This window comes from Rattus rattus, chromosome 11 (assembly GCF_011064425.1).
Source record: "Rattus rattus isolate New Zealand chromosome 11, Rrattus_CSIRO_v1, whole genome shotgun sequence".
NCBI classification, from domain to species: Eukaryota; Metazoa; Chordata; class Mammalia; order Rodentia; family Muridae; genus Rattus; species Rattus rattus.
Window position 1 is genome coordinate 71,933,655 of NC_046164.1, and position 24,500 is coordinate 71,958,154.

At 42.5% G+C, this 24,500-nt stretch overlaps 1 protein-coding gene across 10 annotated transcripts in view; it reads right to left on the minus strand.

Annotated features, from left to right (window-relative positions):
• The window catches only part of Depdc5 (DEP domain containing 5, GATOR1 subcomplex subunit), a 137,393-nt gene that overhangs the window by 88,210 nt on the left and 24,683 nt on the right, over positions 1-24,500 (minus strand). For all 10 annotated transcript variants that reach the window (XM_032915849.1, XM_032915847.1, XM_032915852.1 and 7 more), the window contains 11 exons: positions 20,833-20,911; positions 18,768-18,829; positions 15,192-15,261; positions 14,256-14,328; positions 12,115-12,218; positions 11,775-11,849; positions 9,532-9,666; positions 9,131-9,192; positions 8,937-9,010; positions 2,074-2,143; positions 425-461 (listed from right to left, as the gene is read on the minus strand). In XM_032915849.1, the coding sequence (XP_032771740.1) occupies positions 425-461; positions 2,074-2,143; positions 8,937-9,010; positions 9,131-9,192; positions 9,532-9,666; positions 11,775-11,849; positions 12,115-12,218; positions 14,256-14,328; positions 15,192-15,261; positions 18,768-18,829; positions 20,833-20,911 (841 nt within the window). The remainder of the gene's footprint in view (positions 1-424; positions 462-2,073; positions 2,144-8,936; positions 9,011-9,130; positions 9,193-9,531; positions 9,667-11,774; positions 11,850-12,114; positions 12,219-14,255; positions 14,329-15,191; positions 15,262-18,767; positions 18,830-20,832; positions 20,912-24,500) is intronic.

Genomic DNA, 24,500 nt, shown 5'->3' on the forward strand with positions numbered 1-24,500 from the left:
GGCACAGGTGATACTCTAAGGACAAGACAGAATAAAAGAACAACAATAATTTTTTTTTTTCCGGAGCTGGGGACCGAACCCAGGGCCTTGCGCTTGCTAGGCAAGTGCTCTACCACTGAGCTAAATCCCCAACCCCAACAATAAACTTTTAAAAGTATAGAGTTAAAAAGAAAGGCAGTGTAAACAGCACTTTGGTCTTCTATAGTCTTGCTTTAAATCCTGGCTGGGCATGCTCCGTGATTTACTACTTTCCACCTGACCCCAGAAGTGACCCATTCACTGCAGCATACAAGGAACAACAAGGTGACATAAGGAACGTGGGTGTCTTGACCTTTTTATGAACCTTTTTATGATATTTCACATTATTCTGTTGCCATGAATTAGCTATTTCTAAAAGTAATAAAAATATGTCAAAAATACTCACATGTATCACGGCCATTTTTGGTTTTCTCAGTGGCAGACTGAAAAATTAAATAGGTAATTTATCATTCCTCTGATAGATCAGTATGTGCTCTTCCCCACAGCAAAGGCCATGCCCTAGTCATCTAGTGACTTAGGAAATGTGGGAGCTAACACTTGTCACCTGCCTACCAGTGTCAAGCCCTGCTAATAATTAGTCTTTTAATTTCAACCTTGCATTTGATTTATTTGCACAACCTTATCCAGATGGGGCATAAAACGAACTCCAATAGGGGAGTGCGTTGGCTAATTTTATAACAATTGATACAAGTTAGAGGCATGCGGAAGGAAGGCACCTTGACTGAGAAAACGTCCTATTTCTTAATTACCACCCTGGGCTGGTGGTCCTATGTCCTACAAGAAAGCGGCCTGGGCCAGCCAATAGCCGCATCCCTCCATAACCCCTGCACCAGCTCCTGCCTCCAGGCTCTCACACGGTTTGAGCTCCTGCTTTAATTTCCCTCAGTGGACTATGATTTAGGATTTGTAAGCCATAAAACCATTTTCTTCCCAATTTGCTTCCCAATTTGTCATGGTATTTTGTTAGCAAAAACCCTGAGAATTATTCAATTCTTCACAAAATAAAGGGTTTGCTGAAGTCACGTTCCTATCAAAAACTCAAGCCGCTATCTCCTCTCTTGGTCAACCTACTATTTACTGTGTTTGCTCTACTATGGCTAGGTCCTACCTGATGTCTCCCCATCCCGAAACACCACCAGCTCTGCCTATACCTTATCAGAGCTGAGCAGTCCACACATCACCAAACTTACTAAGATGGAGTAAATAGGGACAGGTGCAGGGCCCTTATGAGCCACTTTGTTTTTTGAGGCAGGGTCTCACTGAATTTGGTCTGATGAATTTGAAACTTCCTACGTAGACTCGGCTGGCCTCAGACTTGCAGCGCTCCTCCTGCCGGTGCCTTCTGAGTGTTGGGATTAAGGAAACATGCCACCATTGGCTGAGGTATCACTTTAAAAAGTGTTCTAATGAACCTTTCAAATCTCCCACACCAACAACTATTTTAAAATGATCAAGCTACACAGAATGGCATAGCCATTCGCAGTACACTTGCTACACATGGCTACCCTGCTTTGCCAAAGTGTCACATGCCAACCAGGAACTCCAGTGCCAATGTTACCACCTTCCCTAGTATCTAGGATTATTATCATCATATTTTGTGGTAAGCAGAGGAAAATCTCCACATTTAAATTTCTATTTACTGACATTGTTACTGGCACAATGTAAGCATTTACAATTCCTCACTTCTCCTTCACTGTAATGTGTAAGCCTCTCATTATTCTTGCCTCAAATAACACTGGCCTCAGTATCGGAATTAAACCAGTCACATCAAAACAAAAGGAACTTGCGCCCTGAACTTTACTAGAGCCAGCCAGCCTGCTTTACTGCTGGGGACTGAATCCAGGGCCTTATGTGTGCGTGCTTGGGAAAGTGTTCTACACTGGGCTGCGGCACCAACTCCTCCTTAAAGTTTCAACACAATTTTAACCTATTTATGCCCCAAGGCAGGGGAGAGGGAGGGTAAAAGCACTTCAGTATCAGAATAAACACCAGCCGGTCACAGCCCAGGAAAGCTCGTCAAACTGGGAAACATACCTTCTTTCCTGCCAGTTTTATCCTTGGAGTGAAACTGTTACAAAACAGCTGGCTTTTGGATGTGTAGAAACTGTTTTTGTAAAAAAAAAAAAAAAAAAAAAAAAAAAGAAACAAAGAAGAAAGGTCATTACTCTATTTATTTATTTAATTTTATGTGTGTTTGGTGTTTGGCCTGCATGTATATCTGTGTGAGGGTGTCAGATCCACTAGAACTTGAGTTACAGACACTTGTGAGTGTCTGCCATATCAGGGCTGGGAATTGAACCCTGGGTCTCCCAGAAGAGCAGCCGGTGCTCTTAACCACTGGATCATCTCTACAGCCCCTATTTTTTGTTGTTTTGCTTTTCAAGACTGGGCTTTCTGTGTAGTCCTAGTTGTCCTCATATTCAGATCCCCCTGCCCCTACCTCCTGAGTGCTGGGAGCAAAGATGTCCCCTAGTATACCGGGCTTCATTAATCTAAACCTTGAGACAAACTGCAATCCAGATGAGGTCAGCACGCCTGAGCATGGCTTGGTTTTAGGTTCACAAATCTTCCCACTTCTAGCCAGTGTGATGGTTCACTGAGTGAAAGCACTGTGTAAACCTGATAACCTATGGTGGAGGAGAGAATCAACTTCCAAAAGCTGTCTTCTGACCTGCACAGACACCACACTCACACACACATCACACACACATACAAATAATAAAGCCAAGCACGGTCACACTCTGCAGGCGAAGGCAAGCGGATCGTTATGAGTTAAGAAGCCATCATGTCTACGGAGCAAGGTCTCAGCCGAGGGTGCATAGTGAGACTTTGTCTCACACAATAACAGCAGTGAGAACTTTACTCATCTTCAACATCAGCAGTTTAATGTTGCTCTGGCCTTTCCTCCCCACATGCCCCGTGCTCACTGTTTAGTGTGCACCAGTCCTCACTAACTAGATCAGAGTCTTCTACGTTGGGAAGGGGAGGGACAAAAGCTCCTTAGATCAGGGTACTTTCATCCTGAGGTTTAGTATACCGTTAGGCCTACAGGAAGTTCTTACCACTCACTGATCAATACTTAAGTTAAACAAAACAAAACAAAAAAACCAAACAAACAGGAAAAAGGTTAGTGCTCAAGAAAAGATGACTGAAATCATTAAATTCCGGTCCCTCTAAAAAGTAATGTTAATACGACCAAGTCATAAATTCATGTTAATATGGAGATTAGCCTCACACAAGAGTGCTGAATGAACACACAGAAGCTGTGCTGCCTTTCTATTCGTCAGGAACCTTCTTGTATTCTCTTTTCTTTCTATGTTATAAACCTACAAATGTTTGGGATGTTGCCCCAGTTCTGACTCCTAGAAAATCTCTGACTACGAACAGATAAAATATAAAAATGAGGCCAGATATGTGACACACACCTTTAATCTAACACATGGGAGAAGGTGTTATCTCTGTGAGCTCAAGGTCAGCCTGGTCTATATGGTGAGTTCCAGGGCAGCCACAGCTACAAAGACAGACCATGTCTCAAAACAACAAAACAGAATAGCAGCAGCAGCAACAGTGGCAGCAGCAGCATTGTGCTGGCTGACAGACCATGGGAACAATCTTGTGGCACATCGAGCACAAAAGAACACAAGAGTGTCACCTGTATCTGCCATTAGGCCTAGAGTCCAGCAAACCCCCGTAACTTGGCTTTTCCCAGTGGTATAAAAGTTAGAACCAAGTAAAAGTTGCTATTTTCTTCCCAGACATTAAGAGTAAAAGATATGAGTGGAAATGTGGCATGGTGACAGATGGCTGTTAGTCTAGCACTTGGAAGGCTGAGGAGGAAGGAGTGGGTACACAGAGACCCCGTCTCAAGAAAAAAAGAAATGGCTGAAAGTAAGTAAAGTGCTTGTCATGCAAGCACCAGGGCCTGAGCTCAATTTTCGGAACCCATGTAAAAAAGCCAGGCTCAGGGCCATGCACTTGTAATCCCAGCACCAGGGAGACAGGCAGATTCCTGTGCCTCACTGGCTGGCCAGCCTAGCCTACTTGGGAAAGCTCCAGGACAAGGAGAGGCCCTGTCTCAAAAAACAAAGTGAATGGCTCCAGAAAAAAGTCACACTAAGCTGACATCTGCTTTCCACAAGTATGTACATATACATATACATACACACCCAAATACACATGTGTAGCAATATAAAATTATGGAAACATCTCAGGTTCTAAAAGACTAGAACTTTTGTTGGACCTCCCAGTCCCAGTTAATACACCTTGAAGACACTCAGAATGCTTTAAGAGAACAGTGCATTGAGGGGCACGGAGGTGCACGTCTTTTTTTTTTTTTTTTTTTTTTGGTTCTTTTTTTTTGGAGCTGGGGACAACCCAGGGCCTTGCGCTTCCTAGGCAAGCGCTCTACCACTGAGCTAAATCCCCAACCCCTGGTGCACGTCTTTTATCTCAGCACTGAAGGGACATAGGCAGGTCCATGACAGCCAGGGCTCTGTAGAACCTTTACAGTCTAAATTGTAATCCTTTTTTTTTTTCATTTTTTCTTTTATTGGATATTTTATTATTTACATTTCAAATGTTATCCCCTTTCCCAGTTTCCATTCCAGAAACTCACTATCTCCCCCTGCTTCTAGTAGGGTGCTCCCCCAAGTACCACTCCCTCCCACCTCCCTGCCCTAACATCCCCTACACTGGAGCATCGGGCCTTGACAGGACCAAGGGCCTCTCTTCCCATTAATGCCCGAAAAGGTCATCCTCTACTACATATGCTGATGGAGCCATAGGTCGCTCCATGTGCACTCTTTGGTTGGTGTTTCAGTCCCTGGGAGCTCTGGGGTGTCTGGCTGGTTAATACTGTTGCTCTTCCTGTGGGGTTGCAAACTTCTTCAGCTCCTTCAGATCTTTCTCTAACTCCTCCATTGGGGTCCCCTAAATTGTAATCTTAAATTATGCATTCTTCCTTCCACTGACCCATAAATGAGTGTGTATGTTTGTGTTACAGTAGTAAGTGCTGGAAACAGCAAAAATAGATTGAAAGCAAGCTTATAAAATGAGTGAATATCCTCCGTAAATGTCGGAGACAATGTACAGATATTGCTTGGTAACATTTGTTTCCTTGTTATCTGGATCAATTGAACCCAATGACATAATCCCTTATAAAATTCTGTTAAAGATTTCTGTAAAGCATCTCTCATTCCTTCCCTATGTGGTATGTTCTGTTCCGTTCAATAAAAGACAGAGCAAAGTCCTTTGTTAGGAACACAAAGAAACGCACACAATGAGATTCACATGACAGCCTTCAGGCAGGCACAGATTCAGATTATTACAACAAACAGAAGACACAGAGAGAAAAGCAGAGGATTCAAATCTTGGCTCAACCTTGGTTAAATTATTCCAAGAGACGGTGCTTCTTAATTTCTTAATCATAATGCAGCAATCATACATTCTGGGTATTCTGAGTCTATTATTAATATGTTCAAACTGATGTATATGTGCACATGTGTGCACACACACACACGTACACACAAACGCATCAAAGAGATGAGTTATAAAGTAATGTAAGGCGCTGGAGAGATGGCTCAGTGGTTAAGAGCCCCAACTGCTTTTCCGGAGGTCCTGAGTTCAAATCCCAGCAACCACACGGTGGCTCACAACCATCTGTAATGGGATCTGATGCCCTCTTCTGGTGTGTCTGAAGACAACAGTATATTCATATACATAAAATAAATACATAAATCTTTATAAAAAAAGTAGTACTCATAAAGCAATGTGCAACAGAAAGATAGATTTCTACTAAGTTGAACCATGATGGCTATTTTTCAGGGCCACAAACAATCGAATATCACAATTTCCATTCGGGTTTCAGGATTTTTCTTTGTTTTGTTCTGTTCTGTTCTGTTTTGGCAAGGCTCACAGTGAAATGTGAAAAGCAGGAGTCAGTCCCACCAAATCCTTGGATTTAAAAGTCCTTCACATGTGGTTCTATGCTGTATCATAATGGAAACAGAATTCGAGAAAAATGCAGAACTTTAACTGAAATACATTTATTTCTATATATTCTATAGTTACCTTTTATTTTTCCTGAACTAAACTCAAAACCATTAAATAGGTAGCTTTTAATTGTGACTTTGAGTTGATAACTGGATAGAAATGTATTAAAACCTTACAAATAAAGAGGTCAGCAAGATGGCTCGGGAGGTAAAGGCGCTTACTGTTGTGATGGTGCTGGCAGAAATGAAAACACTCTAAAGAGACACTTGAGTCTCTCGGTCTGAGACCATCGAAACAACAGACTTTAACGACATGGGAAGTCCCCAGAAATTTCATGCTCGAGAAGGAGAGGCAGCAACTAGCCAGGACTTGTCTCCTGGAAAAAGACTTCCCACAGTTTTAGCAATCAGTGAAGCCATCCTACGGGACACCCTAGTCAACTACGGATCAGTGGTGGGTGGGACCACATCCTGACCAGCCCTGTTTAGATGTGCATACCCTTGGTATTCTATTTAAATTCTGATCTCACTTTAGGACCCCAGAAACAGAGTTGAGGGGTTTTCTGGATCTCTTTACCCATCTTCCTAAAGACACATTGAATCAATCTTTTTTTTTTTTATAAAGATTTATTTATTATATATAAGTACACTGTTGCTGTCTTCAGACACACCAGAAGAGGGCATTGGATCCCATTACAGATGGTTCTGAGCCACCATGTGGTTGCTGGGTGGATTTTTTTTTTTAAAGATATTTTATTGAGTTCACTGTAGCTGTCTTTGACACACCAGAAGAGGGCACTAGATCCCACTACAGATGGTTGTGAGTCATCATGTGACTGGCGGGAACTGAACTCAGGACCTCTGGAAAAGCAGCCAGTGCTCTTAACCACTGAGCCATCTCTCTAGCCAATGAAGCTTTGGGTTTTTTATTTTATTTTATTATTATTACTTTCATTTTATTACAGTCTAGCAGTCATTCCCCTCACAGTCTGCCCTTCAATAAAGTTTTTTTAAAGTATGACATTTATGCTGTCTGTGGTGTCTTATAGCTTTAATATTAATCCTGTAAGGTGGGACAATCAAAAGTTTGAGACAAACTTAGCTACATAGAAAGACGATGTTTCAAAAACAAACAAACAAACAAACAAACAAAAAAGAGCACATTTTGTATTTACATTCTAAAGAAAGAATATGGAAAACCAGCCAGACAATATTTTATGGAGTAATAGATATTCTTGGAGAATATCTATTATAATAAATAATAAATAATAAGGGACATTCTTTGAACAGGATAACTGTAGTGGGATTAATTATAATTACAGGGATGAACAGATAACCCTTGCGCATTTCTGGGTCTTTGCCTATGAATAATTATAGGTGGCCAGCAACAAGCGCTGTACCAATAGGAACACAGCCTGTTACAAAGCTGAGGGAGACATGAGCAAGGCCAGCATCTGTACCTGTAATGAGTTCCCAAGCTGCTCTCTAGTACATTTTGCAACTTAAATACTATAGAAGCCAGGACCAGCAAGATTGCTCAGAGCTAGCTAAACACACTTGCCAACAAGCCTGAGGGCCGAGTCTGATCTCCAGGAGCTACATGGTAGAAGGAAGGAAAGAACAAAGTCTTACGATTTGTCCTCTGACCCCCACAAGCATGCCATGGCATGTGCAGGCATGTACACAGCACACAGCACATATATAAGAATAGTAATGACTTTTTAAAAGTATGCTGTAAAAGTCACAATAGAAGGTTCTACTGAGCTAGAGGCAAGTAGGCTGCCCCTCATGAAGCCCAGCCTATGACAAACCACACAGAGACTAGGAAGCGAGTTGAGAAGGAGTCACAGAGAAAGGGGTTAGAGCTGGAAAGGAAAGACCTTCAAGGAAATGGCAAGCCTTAAGGCACTAGAGGTTTAAAAAAAATATAGCCCTCTGGGGAAGATGAGAGTGTCTGCGACCCACAGTACGAAAGGGAAGGGCTGGAGAGATGACCCAGTGGTTTATAGCCCTAACTGCTCCTGCAAAGGTCCTGAGTTCAATTCCCAGCAACCACATGCATGGTGGCTCACAACCATCTGGAATGGGATCCGATGCCCTTCTGGTGTGTCTGAAGAGAGCAACAGTGGACTCAAACAAACAAACAAACAAACAAACAAATCTTTTTTAAAAAGAGAGAGAGAAAATGGTGGCAGAAGAGGAGGCTTCGGTGGTCAATCACATTAGTCCTTATCAAGGGCTCTTGAAGAGTCAGATCAAGCACAGAGAGTAGTGGTTTCAGGACTACTGCCTCGGGTCGTAGGGACTGTGGAGCATCACGCCTTGCTATGTGACAGCAGAGAACACTAATACTTTTTTACTCCTACATCTTGAGATTCAAGCTAAGACTATAAAAACGACTTACTTAAAATGACAAAGTAAAGAAGAAAACTAATGGTCTAAAGCAGTGATTCTCAGGCCTAGGATAGAGCAATTGCCAACTATGCAAAGCCCTAGGTGCAGCTAGAGGGACAGTTCAGTGATTAGAGAGCTGGGTTCCCGGAGAGCACGTCAGGTGGCTCTAACCACCTGTAACTCTAGCTCAGATGATCCAACACTTTTTCCTGGCCTTTGTGTGCACCCATATACAAATGGCATATGCACACACAGAAATAAAAGTAAGTATTTTTTAAAAACAGTACAACCAATAATTAATTAGGTAGTTAATAAGGCAGATCTGGGTAGCTCAGAATATGATCGCGGCATCCCAGTATTCAGGAGTCCAAGGCAGGACAGCCATGAGTTTGAGGCTGGGGAACACAGACCACCTCAAAAAACATAAATAAATTAAATACAATAACAAATTTAAAGAACCAATACCAAGGAAACTGTTTAAAACATGTGTCTTCTACTCAAGCTCATACCCACCTGTGGTTTATCCAGTGAGGAATATTATAGTCATCGCCCAGCCGAGAATCCCGTGGCACACTCCGGTTGTGCAGCTGCAGAGGAATGGCAGGACATGGATGAGAGAGAGTGCACGCTGGCTCTGAACTGCTCCACTTTTTCTATTTTAGTTATACTTCAGCTGGTCTTTCAGAAGAAAATCTAAATTCTATTACCTTGAATAATGGCACAGCATGTAATGGCTGCTCTCCCATGCACACTAAGTCCACACCAATTCCTAAAAGGGAAAGATGAAGAAAGATGGGAAGAGGGGACCCGAGAAGAATAGTACATGTTCAGTCTGTCACTTCCAGCCTGTACCGATATTGCTGAACTTGGCTTGCCATGCTGCACTGTAAACTAAACACACGTACAGCACCTCTCCCCGCTATGCTTAGGTCAGACACTGATTACCCAGATCTGTAAAAAGACAAACAAGGTCTCCACTATTAAACTCTAGTGACATCCCGATTCCCTTGCAAAGCCCTCCAGATTCTAAGGAGACATTGAAAACTCCATGGTTTTAGGACAACTTGGGCGTCAGCACAGGGAGATGGCAGCAACCAAGAACTATTACCATTATCGATCATCCGCTGCTTGGTCAAGATCATGAGGAGGCGGTCCACTTCAAAGACACCCACCCCCGGCGTGATCACCACGGACATCTGCCCAGTTCGGTCAAAGTTTCGGTTGATGTAGTGCTTGTCAAACACTGAAAAGAAAACAAAATCTCCCCAGTGATGATGCTCCAGCTTTTCAGAGGCCAGCACAAGCAAGCATCTCTGTGCTTTCACTTGGTACACACTCCAATCACTCGGACCTGAACTTTACCAAGTCGTGCACACATTTACTTTCCCTTCTATTTTGGTAATGTCTTAAAAAACAAGTCCTTCACTTTACCCTTTATCAACTGCCCTCACTGATGTCTGTACAGCCTCAAGTGCTTAATTTATGTCACAAACTTATGTCATCCACCAATGAGTCTACACTGAAAGCACCAAGAAGCAAATACGATACTTTTTACCAATTGTTTACTGTGTGTATATTCAAGTGCCACAGTGCACAGGCCTACATTCCAATGGACTGAAGCCATCCCACCAGCCCCCAAATACCAGTTTAACACATTATTTAAGAAAATAGATGAAGGGTTTTATCAGACGTGTAAATTTAGCAAACTAATCTTTATTCCTGAACTAATTCGCTCTTTTTTTTTTTTTTTTCTTTTCTTTTTTTTGGAGCTGGGGACCGAACCCAGGGTCTTGTGCTTGCTAGGCAAGCGCTCTACCACTGAGCTAAATCCCCAACCCTGAACTAATTCTTGTTATGGAAAAATTTTGAAAGTCAAATATGACAAGAAGAGTAGCAATAGCGACCCTGTGTTCTAGAATCCCTATTACCTGGAAATGACTCGTGGAAAGGTTACATATGTTCTAGAACCCCCTAGCACCTGGATATGACTCTTTTTTTTTTTTTTAAAGATTTATTTTATTTATTATATATAAGTACACTGTAGCTGTCTTCAGATACACCAGAAGAGGGCATCGGATCTCTTTTTTACAGATGGTTGTGAGCCACCATGTGGTTGCTGGGAATTGAACTCATGACCTCTGGAAGAGCAGTCAGTGCTCTTAACCACTGAGCCATCTCTCCAGCCCTGGATATGACTCTTGGAAAGGCAACACGGGGAAGTGAAAACTCAGCAGCCCTTCCCCACAGCCAGCACTGCTCATGGCTGCCACAAGTCAGCCTTTCCTAGTCTTTCCACTAGGAAGTAGAATTCCAAATACAGCAGAGACAGGATCACTGGGGACTGAAGATGGCTCCAGGAATTCCTACTGCTGTGTTTCTTGGAGCTACCACAGTCTCTACTTTCCCTGAAAAGACCTGCCTGAATCTTTAAATTTCCTTTTCAGTTGGCAAATAATGGTATCTCAGCTACCACGCGCACAGGGACAAGCCTTAGGAAGAGGCTATACTGCAGGTCGCTGGCTCTTCTGACAACAGGACAGATGATGGGTATCTGGTTTTTACTTAGTACACCCTTCTCCACTTGAATTTTAACAATATAGCATATGCATGTTTTCTGGTTTTGTTTTTTGGTTTTTTTTTTTCTTTTTTTTTTTTTTTTTTTTTCGAGCTGGGGACCCAACCTAGGGCCTTGCACTTGCTAGGGCAAGCGCCTACCACTAAGCCAAATCCCCAACCCCTCTGGTTTTGTTTTTAATTTTTTTTATTGCATTTTTATTGTGTGTATGGGGGGTATGCATGCTACTAAGCGCACATGGAGGTTGAGGACAACTTGTAGGGGTCATTTGTCTTCTAAGATCTCAAGGCTCAAACCTAAGCCCTCAACTTGATACCAGGCACCTATACTAACTGTCTCACTAACCCCATTTTTTGTTTTTGCTTTTGAGACACGGTCTCTCTAGTAGCTTATGGTTTCTCTACCCCTCATACTTATGATTCTCCCTCCTCAGGTGCCACATCCAAGAATATATGTATTTTCTTTTAAAAAGCAAAACTAAAAACAAAAACAACAACAAAAAAAACCTAACACAGTCTGTAATTCAAAAAAAAAAAAATAACCCCACCAGGCAGGAGTCCTGCCAGCTCATCACCACAGAGTCAGATGAGAACACTAAGCTGATTCCCCAATAGAAGGTTACAAGCTGAACCGCAGTCATTATGATCATCCTATCAGAATGCACTGCTTTGAGTTAATTAGGTGGCCACCAGGTCTGCGTCTTTGGGCATCAGCAATGAGCTGTCTGTGGCCACATGGAAAGCAAAATGTTGGCTTACTGTGTGTGGTTTACTCACCATTGAATGACAAGTTGATGGCCTCTAGGTAGTTTCCTTGTGCTGAGGTAGAATTGTCTCCTTGAGGAAAGCCCCCTGAAGCAAAAGATACCAAGAAGGAAAAACATTAATCAAAGGTGAACTTTCCAAAACTGCCAGGAAGGTGCTAGGTGGTGGAGGCTCACACCTCTAATCCCAGCACTCAGAGGGCGGAGGTTCTCTGAGTTCCAGGCCGGTCTGGTCCAGAGTGAGTTCCAGGACAGCCAGGGCGTTACACAGAGAAAATGTGTCTTGACCCACACCCCACAACCCCCCAAAAGAGGGAAGGCAGGAAGGCACCTCTGACACACAGATGCAGTACCTGCCTGTTCCAGTCGAACCAACACTGGATACTGGATGAAGAGTTTTTTAATGGTCACAAGGAGTGACGTCCACTCTTCCCTTCTCTCGTTCTGCACCACCACTCTGGAAGGAATATTATCAGGAAAGAGAAATCAAGCACCTGTTATATACATGCTATCAGGTTCATTACAACGTTTCAAGGAAGGAGGATAATGTGATTAATTATGAGTAATAAGCAGGGGATGAAGAGATGAACATGTCTACCATTCAAAGACTGAGGACTAAGGAGGTAGAGCCACAAGTTCAAGGCCAGGTTGGTCAACATAGTGAGCTTCAGACCAGCCAGGATTACTTGGTCAAAAATAAAAGAAGCTAGGCATGGTGTTCCAAGCCTTTGATCCCAGTACTCAGGAGGCAGAGGCAGAAGGATCTCTGTCTGTCAGTTCTAGGCCAGCCTTGTCTATATAGGGAATTCCAGGACAGCCAGGGCTTCAGGGAAAGACCCTGGATCAAAACAAAAACCAAATAAAGTGGTTTATTAGGTAAAGGCACCTGGCACAGGGCCTGATGTATGAGTTTATCTCAGGGACCTACAGGTAGAAGGAGAAAACAAACACTCACAAGCTGTCCTCTGACCTCGACAGTGTTCCCATAAATACATGCACACACATACCATAAATAAATACGTAAATCAGGGCTGGAGAGATGGCTCAGGTAAGAGCACTGGCTGCTCTTTCAGAGGATGAAGCTCACAACCATCTGTAACTCCAGTTCTGGGGGATCTGGTAACTCTCACACAGACACACATGCAAGCAAGACACCAACACACACAAAACAAATAAGGAAGTAAGTGAATATTTGGAATCTTAACAATAAAACTAAGGCAAGCCATGATTGCATGCCTTAATCTTAGCACTCAGGAGACAAAGTCAGAGATCTCTCCGAGTTTGAGGCCAGTGTAGTCTACACAGTGAGTTCCAGCCAAGATTACATAAAAACTGTCTTAAATAATCATAATGATATAATAAATAAAAATAAGGGAGAAAATACTTGAGGAAGATACCCCTGATGTTAACTTTTAGCCTCTTCATGAGCATGTATGGAAATACCATGCACAAATGTGAACACAACACGCACACACCCCTACACACTAAACAGCACTACACAACAGAGCTCCTGTGTACCAACCATTTGACTCTAGGAGGCAAAGAGCCTTGCCTGCCACCAAGCCTGAGAGCCTGAGTTTGGACCCCTTGCACTGACAGAGAAGCCAGACCATGGCTGTGTATATCTGCAACCCTAATGGTGTGGGGAATGACACCATGACAGATGGACTACTGAGCTCAACTCAGGAAATGCCAAGTTCAGTGAAAGACACCCTGGCGCAAAAGATGAGCTGGAAAGAAATCAAGGAAGACACCCAACACTGACCTCTGGCTTCCATATGCAAACTCACACACAGACACACACAGATATGCATGTATACCCTGACATAAAGTTATTTTAGCACACAACTAAGAAACTCTGAAAAGCACCAGATAAATGGACAGTATTAGAGTCATTGTTAACTTTGTTGAATGACATTATGATTATATATAAAATTTTCTTATTCTGTATAGGAATAAAAATATTATAAGAGCTATAATTTAAGATAAAATCTAGCCAAAAGCAGAAAAAGGAAATATGACAAGATATTAACTGCAAATGCAGGCACTGAACACCCAACATTCTTTTATTACTTACTTACATAGCATTAGTTTTGAAGGCTAAGATATTTTATAATTAAAAAAAAAAACAAAACCCTGTAGGCCAGCCCCAATTAAATGTTGTCATTTTAAGAAAAAAAAAAAAAATCTGGAAGTGGTGATGGTTCACACCTACAATCCTAGCCCCGTGGAAGCTGAAGCTGAAACAAGGAATGCTATACGTTCAAGACTAGCCTGGTTTGTACAGTGACTTCCAGAAAACCAAAGCTAAGTAGTTAAACACTGTTCAAAGAAGCAAAAACAAATAAAAATTCTAAACATGATGTATCATTCTGTATCTTAGAATTTTAAAAGTTACAAGAACAGGAAATTGATGAAGTGTGAAAAAGTTCTTTAAGTTAGGGAGAAATAACCAATAAATAAACGAAAGACACAGCAAAACACCAAAACATACTTGTAAAAGTCCTCGTAGAATCTCCCTTTATGATCTTGTTGAATTGAAGCTCGGTTTACTTCAGGAAATTCATCTGAAATAAAGAAAGTTCACTATACAAATCATATTGAAAAGAGATTTTTACAGTGCTGCTGAATTTCTCTTTTGCCTTGAAGATCTGGTATCACTAAAAAACAAGCCAGGAGCATGCCTTAATCCCAGCACTTGTGAGGCAGAGATAGGCAGATCTCAAGTGAGTTTGTGGCCAGCTTTGTCTACAGAGTGAGTTCCAGGACAGCCAAGGCTACACCGTGGCTTTTTTTTTTTTTTTCTTAAAGACAAAACAAAACAGTAAGTAAGTAAGTAAAGACAATTGTGTATTTATTATGTGGGGGTTTTTAGATTGAATCACAGCACAACCACCTTACATACATCAAGATGCATTTTCATTTTTACTTGGTCCCCCTAGCAAAGACAGGAAAGACACAAAATACAAAAGCAAAGAAGACAAAACTAAATTCCTGGAGATGACAGCGAGGGACCCAACATAAAACAACTGAAAGAAGGTGGTATGACAGTGTGGCTGGCACTTCAGCTGCTTGGAAGCCTCGGAGAGCACGCCAGGGGCAGCCTCAAAATGTAACAAGACCCTGTCTTTGAAACATTTTAAACTCAGCAGGAGTAATGGTGCACACCTTTAAGCCCAGCACTTTGGGAGGCAGAGGAAGATCTCTGTTAGCTTGAGACCAGCCTAGTTACATAGTGAGCTCTGGAATATAACGAGACTCTGTCTCAGGAGAAAATCAAAACAAAACAAAAATCAAATAAATAGATAAAATTTGGAAAGTGTAACAAGAATATATTGTATTAGCGAATCTCTCTTCAATTTAAAAAAAATTTGTACATATATAAAATATATATATCATATATATATAGGAATGAGAAAAAGCTACTCACCAATAGATTTTGCATCATAAAAAGTTCTAGAAAACAGAACCACAGTCACTTCATGGCTACAGTTCTTCTCCTAGGCAGGAACACAGAAGAAGCGGGTACAAGTTTACTTCATTTACTTCACTATGAAGCAACCCAGTCATACTAAGCGGCTCAGTGTCTGCGCAGTGCTGGGCAGCTTCGTGTGAGCATAGGAAGCACTGTGACGGAGACACAACACTGCACGCTCTCAGAAGACCTGCTATCAATTCTTGCACTTAAGCTCACCACTGCTTGAGTTCAGGTACGTTACTCAAAGTTGCAAGGATGTGCAAAATGCTTGGAAAGCTACAATTAAGAAAGGCTGGCTGGGGGGCTGGAGAGATGGCTCAGCGGTTAAGATCACCCGACTGCTCTTCCAGAGGTCATGAGTTCAATTCCCAGCAACCACATGGTGGCTCACAACCATCCGTAAAGAGATCTGATGCCCTCTTCTGGTGTATCTGAAGATAGTAATAAATAAATAAATCTTAAAAAAAAAATCTTTAAAAAAACAAAAACAAACAAAGAAAGGCTGGCTGTCACCCAATCCTCCATTTGACATAAACTTGATCAACTGAACATTGGAAATTGATTATATCTCTACCATTTTTAATTCATCAGAACTACAGTTTCAGGAAGAAGAATAGTGCCCACAGAGGTGGTTTTTAAGGACTGAAGATACTCGATAAATCGCAGCATGAGCACTGGAAGCTGTCAGAGGAAGGCGGGAGCCAGTAAGAACGACACTTCCATGAAGTCCTGGGAACAGGGTGCTAATGGTGGACATGAATGTAGCTTGTCTACAGAGTCAGTGTAATTTCAGTTCCTCCAGGCTCAGCCTCTCTCCCAACCATACTAACACATTCAGCAGTTGACATAAAAGAATACAAGTCAACACCGTGTTCTCCCAGGCCTATATCACAAGCAGACAGAGATTCCTGAGGACAAGTCATAGTACAGAAAGGACACTGCTTTGGTAAAGCAGACCTCCTTAGTGACCAACTAGGTTACCAGAGTTCACATGCTCTCAATCCAGCAGCCTTACTACTTCTGATACATACTACTACAGAAAAATGTCACATGGAGTCACTCCAAGTGGGAAAGGAGATAGGGAGTATCATCATCTCCATTCTGCAGAGGAGGAAACCAAGGCTCTCCACAACAAAAAACTAATTGGAGGAGAATCCCAAATTTAAACTCATTCTGTCTTACTTCAAACTCTGTGACCTCAAATACTAAGTATTTCCCAATGATGTTTTCATGTGGTAGGAAAGCCACGTGAGCTGTATCACTATATTCAAAAGACATCAATTTCTACAAGTTCAATTTATCTTGTTTCATTTTGTTTGTTTTTCAGACCAAGTCTCATGTATCCCAAGCTGGTCTTAATCTGTGTAACTGAGGATGACCTGGAACTCCTGATCCTCATGCCTCCACCTCCCTAGTGCTAGGATTATAGAGGCTCCTGCCCTACAGCCAGTGCTGCCATGTGCCAGACACTGAGCTCAAGGCTTGCTGCACGGTAAGCACCCCACCAACCCCCAGCCCGAGCTTTTTCCCGACAGATTCTCTGTGTAGCCTTGGCTGTTCTAGAACTCACTTTTGTAGACCTGACTGGTCTCAAACTCAAAGAGATGCCTGCCTCTACCTCCTTTTTTTTTTTTTTTTTTTTGTTTTTTTAAATAAGATTTATTTATTTAATGTATATGAGCACACTGTTGCTGTCTTCAGACACACCAGAAGAGGGCATCAGATCTCATTATAGATGGCAGTGAGCCACCATGTGGTGGCTCAGGACCTCTGGGAATTGAACTCAGGACCTCTGGAAGAGCAGTCAGTGCTCTTAACTCTGCTGCCCTGCTGCCTCTACCTCCTAAGTGCTGGGATAAAACACGTGCCTCACCACTGCCTGGCCATGCCTGGTCTCAATAGGGCAAACGTGACAGTACTGGCTGGGTACAGTGGCATATGCCTGTAAACTCGGGACGTGGGAAACAGAAGTAGAAAGGTCCCAGCCTGGACTGCATAGCTAGTCTCAAAATGGGAAGAACAAAACAAAGACGGTATACAGAGCAGTCTGCCGTCAGTGTGTACGGATCAAAATTCTAATAAACACTTTTTATAGAAGTAAAAATCTGATCCTCATAAACAGCCTTATAAAAACAATAAAGAATTTGATTTCTTACTACAGACAGCAAAAACAGTGCTAGTGATCACACTATTTGGCATGAGGATAAACATATAGATAAGTAGAAATGAATTCAAAGTCCATACATCAACCTATATCTCTGTGGTCTGGTGATTTTAGACAAGGATAACAGAGTCCATTATAGAGGGGAAAGAATACGACACACAGTATCTTCTAAGATAACTGAATATTTATATGGAAAAGAATGAATCTAAGCAGGTCAATGGTGGTTTATGCTTTTAATCCCAGCACTCAGGAGGCAGAGGCAGGTGGACTCTGTGAGTTCAAGGGCAGCCTGGTCTACAAACCTAGTTCCAGGACAGCCATGTCTACACAGAAAAAGCCTGTCTTGAAAAACTGGAAAAACAAAACAACAACAGCATCAAAAATAATGAATTTGGACCCTACTTCATACATGGAAGTCAGCCAAAGACCTAAATAGTAGGGCTAATACGCTAAACTCTTAGAAGTTTGTCTGTCTGTCTTTCTATCACCACACAGTTTAAGCAGGGCTTGCCTCATCCTCTGAATATTGGGATTCTATCCCAAGTGTTGGAGTGACATCTCAAATGTTGGAATTAAAGGTGTGCACCCCCATGCCCAGAATTAAGGAAAATATTTAAGACCTTGAACTTGAGAGTGATTTCTTTCTTCCTTTTGTATACCTTTTCCCCCCCATTTATTTTATTTTGTATACACTGGTCTTTGCCTGCATGTGTGTATATGAGAGTGCCAGACACTCTATAACTTGGAGTTATAGACAGCTGTAAACTTCCATGTTGGTGCTCTTAACCACCGAGACATCTCTCAAGCTCCAGGAGTGATTTCTTACGACATCAAAAGTGCGACAACTAATTGAAAAAATAGATAAATAGAAGCTACAGGAGCCAGGAGGCAGGGACACATGTTTGTGACCCCAATGCTGGGGCAGCTGGGATAGGAGCTCCCTGAGGCTCCCTGGCCAGCCGACCTAGCATACTTAAGAAGACCAGAAACAAGGTAGTACCTGAGGAACACTGAAGCCTGACCAATATCCAACAGACATAAACGTAAAAATAGAAAAAGAACGACAAGGGGGTTGAGGGAGTGGAGAGAAGGGGGGGTTAATCCTTTCTCTCCAAAGGGGAAAAAAAAAAGAAAAAGAACGACAAAAGAAAAGCACACCCACAACCCCAGTTCATGTGAAGCAGGAGGATCAAAAGTTCAAGGTCATTAGTGCTACACAGGAAGTAAGAGACTCCATGTAGCCTTGGCTACATGAAAACTATCTCAAAAATTAAAAGCTAAAATAATCAAAAGTATTTATAACTGAACATTTTAAAAGGTAGTGAGTGATATCCGCCCAGATTAGAATGTAGAAAGAACCATACCTTCCACTTAGTAAACAGGTCGGCAAGGAAACCATTCACAGCTTTCTCAAAGTACAGATCCCCTGAAAAGAAGCAGTGAGGAGGCAGTCAAGGAAAAGGACCAAAAAGAAAGCAATGGGTTCTGCTAAATTTTTCTGTAAAAGACCACAAAGCCTTTAAAGTACAAAGTCACTAGATGTGGTGGTTCATACCTTTAATCTCACTCAGCACTGGAGGCAGAGGCAAGTGGGTCTCTGTGTTCAAGGCCAGCCTGCTCTACATAGCCAGAGCTACAGACCTTGCCTCAAAACAAAACAAACAACAATAACAAAAACAAACAAACAAAAACCGAGGAAGAAGTACAAAGTGCAAGGATGAAGGAGGATCTACTTGCACACACTAGACAAACACTGGACAGTCATCGGGCTATGTCTTCAACTCTAACAAGCCAAGTTTAATCGTGGAGGTCAGGCGTAGAAAGTACAGGAATGTACATTCTCATAATTACAGAATCTCATAATTACAGTATTGCTTCAAGGGAATTTTTAAAGAGGCAGAAGACCAGTTAATATACTGTGAATTCAAGAAATGAGAACAACCTAAACTCCACATATGATACTTCTTATCGCTATGCTTAAAGTGTATTAGAAGAGAATTTGCAGGGCCAGTGAGATAGCGCAACGGGTAAAACACCTGCTGCCAAACCTAATGACCTGAACCCCCAGGAGAAAGAGAATGGATGCTGGAAAGTTGTACACACGTATACACACACTTCACATTCTCTCATTCTCTCATTCTCTCATTCTCTCTCTCTCTCTAAATAATGCAAGTTTTTAAAAATTATTTGATAAGTCCTAGGCATTCATTAATTATTGTTTATGATTCCTTCTACTCATAAATTTCCTTGCGGAGGCAAAGCAAGAATTAATTTGTAGTATTCTGAACTGTACAAATCATGACACTGGAGGGGTAGACACAGGATCTGCAACTCCGTAGTTTTGCGTTCTCTGCTCATTATGTCATAATTCAAATACCATGAAGCAAACTTGTTTTTTCTGTGGATGAAAGTAAACTAAATGAAAAGCATCGAGTTGACAGTTTAAGTCTATGCCTGCACTCAGGTTGGGGAAGAAGTTTGTGAATTTGAAGACAGCCTGGGTGTAGAGCAAGATCCTGTGAGCAGACAAAAAGAGGTTACTGCTACCTAAGCATGCTAGAACCTGGGATCTGGGAATTTAGGTTTCTCATTCATACTTCATTGCATCTCCTTAAATTCACATTCTGCTTCTGCATGTGTCTCCCCATTATCTACGCAGTTTATAAAATAGATGACCCAGCAAGATGGCTCTGTGGGCAAAAAGCATTTGCTGCTCAGGACTGATGGCAAAGTCTGATCCCTGAATCTATAATATTCAGACAGAACAAAGTCTATGTGAAGTTGTCCCCTGACCTTCACATGGGCACGTGAGATGTATGCATACAAGCACTCACAAAATATTAATAAATAAAATAGGTCTAAAAACAAATAAAACAGAAGTACTATGCATGGTAGTGCATGCTTGAAATTAAAGCACTTGGGAGGCGGGAGAATCAGAAATTCAAGGTCATCCTTGGTTACAGGGTCTCACTATCTATTCTGACAGGAATTTGCTATGCAGACTAGGCTGGCCTTGAACTCACAGAAATCTGAATGCCTCTTTGACTCCTGAATGCTGGGACTAACGGCATGCAGCACCACACCTGGCCTGCAGAATGCTTGCTTAGCATGCACAGAGCCCAGGGTCCAATCTCTACACAGCATAAACTAGGCACAGAGCTGAATGCCTTTGATCTCAGCACTTGGGTGATAGGAGAATGAGAAGTTCAAGACCATCCTCAGTTCTCTGAGACCTTATCTCAAAAACCACACAGCAACAAAAAGAATAATGAAAATAACAGTAAGAAGGACAGAATTAAAAAGGTTTGGCAAGAAGACATGACACATCTTTAAAGACTACCAAGAGCTTACTATACAATGACACAAACTTGGGGGAAACCAGAAAATTCTTTCCAGTGTCAGTTACAATCAGTACTTAGGGAACAGTACCATAAATATCAAAATCCCACATTTCACAGCTCATCTGAATAAATATGTAAACCATAGCCGACGTAGAACGGAACACCACCTGTAACAAATAAAAACATAATTGCATTAAAAAGCAAATAATTTGTATACAGTTTTGGTTCTACAGGATGAATAAGGTTTCAAAGTCTGTCACGATGGTAATGGTAACTTATTTAACTACATTTACTCATTATTATTTAGAGGAGAGAATGGGAATGTAAATGTGTACGTGTGCGTGTGCGCGTGCGCATGTGTGTGCGTGTGTGTGCATGCATGTGTACACATGTGGAGGTCAGAGAAAAGCTTGCAGGAGTCAGTTCTCTCCTCCCACTATGGGGGTACTGGGGACTGACACTTAGGTCATCAGGCTTAGTGGTTAGCACCTTTACTCACTGAGCAATCCCACCAGCCCGACATAATTACACACTTAAGAATAGTACATGCCTATTTAAAGCTTAAGCTAACATTCACAAACCATGCAACCTATACAAGCAACTTGCATACACCACATACTGTGCACTCCTGGGACAGTGTTATAGGATTAACCAAAGACCATTTTTTATGGTCTTTTTTTGTTTTGTTTTGTTTTTTGATTTAAGGCACACTCCATGAGATAGAACCCACACTTGACACTGCTAAAATGGCCAAGAACCTTAGACTAGATATGCCATGGGCCTAAGGGGGAAAAAAAACCCAACCTACTATCATTGTTCGACTACAGGAGCATGGAAATAAAATGACTTTTGATGACACACTGCCATAACCACAGATCTCAGCCTCACTCAGCCCTCATCAGAGAGGCCTCTTCTTGCAGTAAATAGGGGTTAACAGAGACCCACAACTGGACAATGGGCAAAGAGCGAGAGACTTCGGAGCAGTCATAATAGGGTGTCTTCATCAACCCTCTCCCCTCAGGGGTCAGGGATCTATTGGGAAAAAGTGGAAAGACCCAGAGGTGGTAGGTGACGCTAAGGGAACAGTGTCTTCCAGATACAACAGGACTGATGCACACAGGAACTCACAGAGATCAAGGCCGTACACGCAAGACCTGCAAAAGGCCTGCACAGGCTCAAGCAAGATGTGGTCTCAGAACTGAAGGGTGAAAGAGGACACAGGCGCCCACAGCTAACCACTAAGCTATTTACAATTGCTATCTGCAGGCAAAGGAAAATCAGTTCTCTCCAACGGAATGTCACTTGGTAAATCAGCCATATTCCAGGGCATGCTCCATGACCAGTAGCAGGCAGCCAAACACAAAACAAGTGCCATAGTTTTGTGGGTTTTGCTTTATTATTTTAGTATAGAATAGAATGTATTCAGGGCATGGGGAGGGGAGTTGAGTGGTTAGTAGAGACAGAGAAAGGGAGAGAGGGAGGGAGAGAGGGAGGGAGGGAGGGAGGGAGGGAAGGAGGGAGAGAGAGACAGAGACAAAGAGCGAGAAAGGGAGAAGGAATAGAAGACCAGCCACGAGCACATGGAGAGAAGGGGGAAAGGGGGAGGGGGAAGGGAAGAGCAAGAGTTTGTTGTCTATTGATTTTTTTTTTCAAATTTTTTTTGTTTGTTTTAATGAAAGAAAACATGAAGTTGGGTGGATAGGGAAGTAAAGATCTGTAAAGAGTTGAGGAAGAGAGAAAAACATGCTCAAAATATATTATATAATCATTTTTTAAAAATTAATAATAATAATAATAATAATAATAATAATAATAATAAAAAGCAAACGCTGTTTCATGTAGCTCTGATCTACTATACCAAATGAGACTGGGTGTGTGGCACATGCTTACAATCCCAACACTTGTGAGGTGGACTCAGGAGGGCTAGGAATTAAAAGTAAAGCCTTAGGTACAGAGAGTTCAAGCCTGGGCTACATGAAACCCTACTTCAAAAAACCAAAAGCAGGGGCTGGAAGGATGGCTCTGTAGTCAAGAGCGCTGGAAGGTCTTACAGACAACCCAGGTTGGTTTCTCAGCACCTACACTGAGGCCCACAACTGTCTTTAACTCCAGTTGTTGGAGATCAATGGCCTCTTCTGGACAGCACTGGCACCAGGTATATTTGGTATACATAGATATATATATGTTGCAGCAAAAACACATACACAAGAAATAAAAAATAATACATAAAAACAAAAGGTTACTTAAATATCACTCTGAGCTTTGTGTCATGGAAGCAAGGTTGGACCCCTGACGCCTGGGAGCTCTAGAGACTTTGGATAAGGACCCCTGACACCTGGGAGCTCTAGAGACTTTGGATAAGGACCCCTGACGCCTGGGAGCTCTAGAGACTTTGGATAAGGACCCCTGACGCCTGGGAGCTCTAGAGACTTTGGATAAGGACCCCTGACACCTAGGAGCTCTAGAGACTTTGGATAAGGACCCCTGACACCTGGGAGCTCTAGAGACTTTGGATAAGGACCCCTGACGCCTGGGAGCTCTAGAGACTTTGGATAAGGACCCCTGACGTCTGGGAGCTCTAGAGACTTTGGATAAGGACCCCTGACGCCTGGGAGCTCTAGAGACTTTGGATAAGGACCCCTGACGCCTGGGAGCTCTAGAGACTTTGGATAAGGACCCCTGACGTCTGGGAGCTCTAGAGACTTTGGATAAGGACCCCTGACGTCTGGGGAGCTCTAGAGACTTTGGATATGGACCCCTGACGCCTGGGAGCTCTAGAGACTTTGGATAAGGACCCCTGACGTCTGGGAGCTCTAGAGACTTTGGATAAGGACCCCTGACGCCTGGGAGCTCTAGAGACTTTGGATAAGGACCCCTGACGCCTGGGAGCTCTAGAGACTTTGGATAAGGACCCCTGACGCCTGGGAGCTCTAGAGACTTTGGATAAGGACCCCTGACGTCTGGGAGCTCTAGAGACTTTGGATAAGGACCCCTGACGTCCGGGAGCTCTAGAGACTTTGGATAAGGACCCCTGACGTCTGGGAGCTCTAGAGACTTTGGATAAGGACCCCTGACACCTGGGAGCTCTAGAGACTTTGGATAAGGACCCCTGATGTCTGGGAGCTCTAGAGACTTTGGATAAGGACCCCTGACGTCTGGGAGCTCTAGAGACTTTGGATAAGGACCCCTGACGTCTGGGAGTTCTAGAGACTTTGGATAAGGACCGGCAAAGAACTGCAATACTTTCAAGAAACACAGTAGAAAGGGCAGCAGCTCGACCCCTGAAAGTCACAGAAACCTCGCAAACTTGACCAAGACTTGCAAAGGAGCCTGATACCTTACAGTGGATATCATAGTTCCCTTCACCAGACTGCCCCAAGCAAGAGTTTGAGTGGTACTTGGCTATACGTGCTTACCACTAATGTCGTTCAGCCATCCCCAACTCTGAGGGACTTTAGTGAAACAGCAGAATGTAAATCTCTGAGCCTTTTTTCCTAAAAGTTCCTTAGAGCCTTCTTTAAGACTCTTCACTCCGGAGAACTCCTGTACCTGGTAAATCTTTTTTGTTCCCCCTGTTCTTCAAGAGACAGGGTTTCCTGAAACCCATAACCAGACTGGCAATGAACTCAGCAATCAACCTTCCTCTGCCTCTGGGATTAAAGGCGCATGCTACCACTGCCAGACTCTTATTCTTTTTTTTTTTTTAACACAGAATACGGTGTCTAGGGGAAAAATGCCTTTGAAACTGTTAACGTT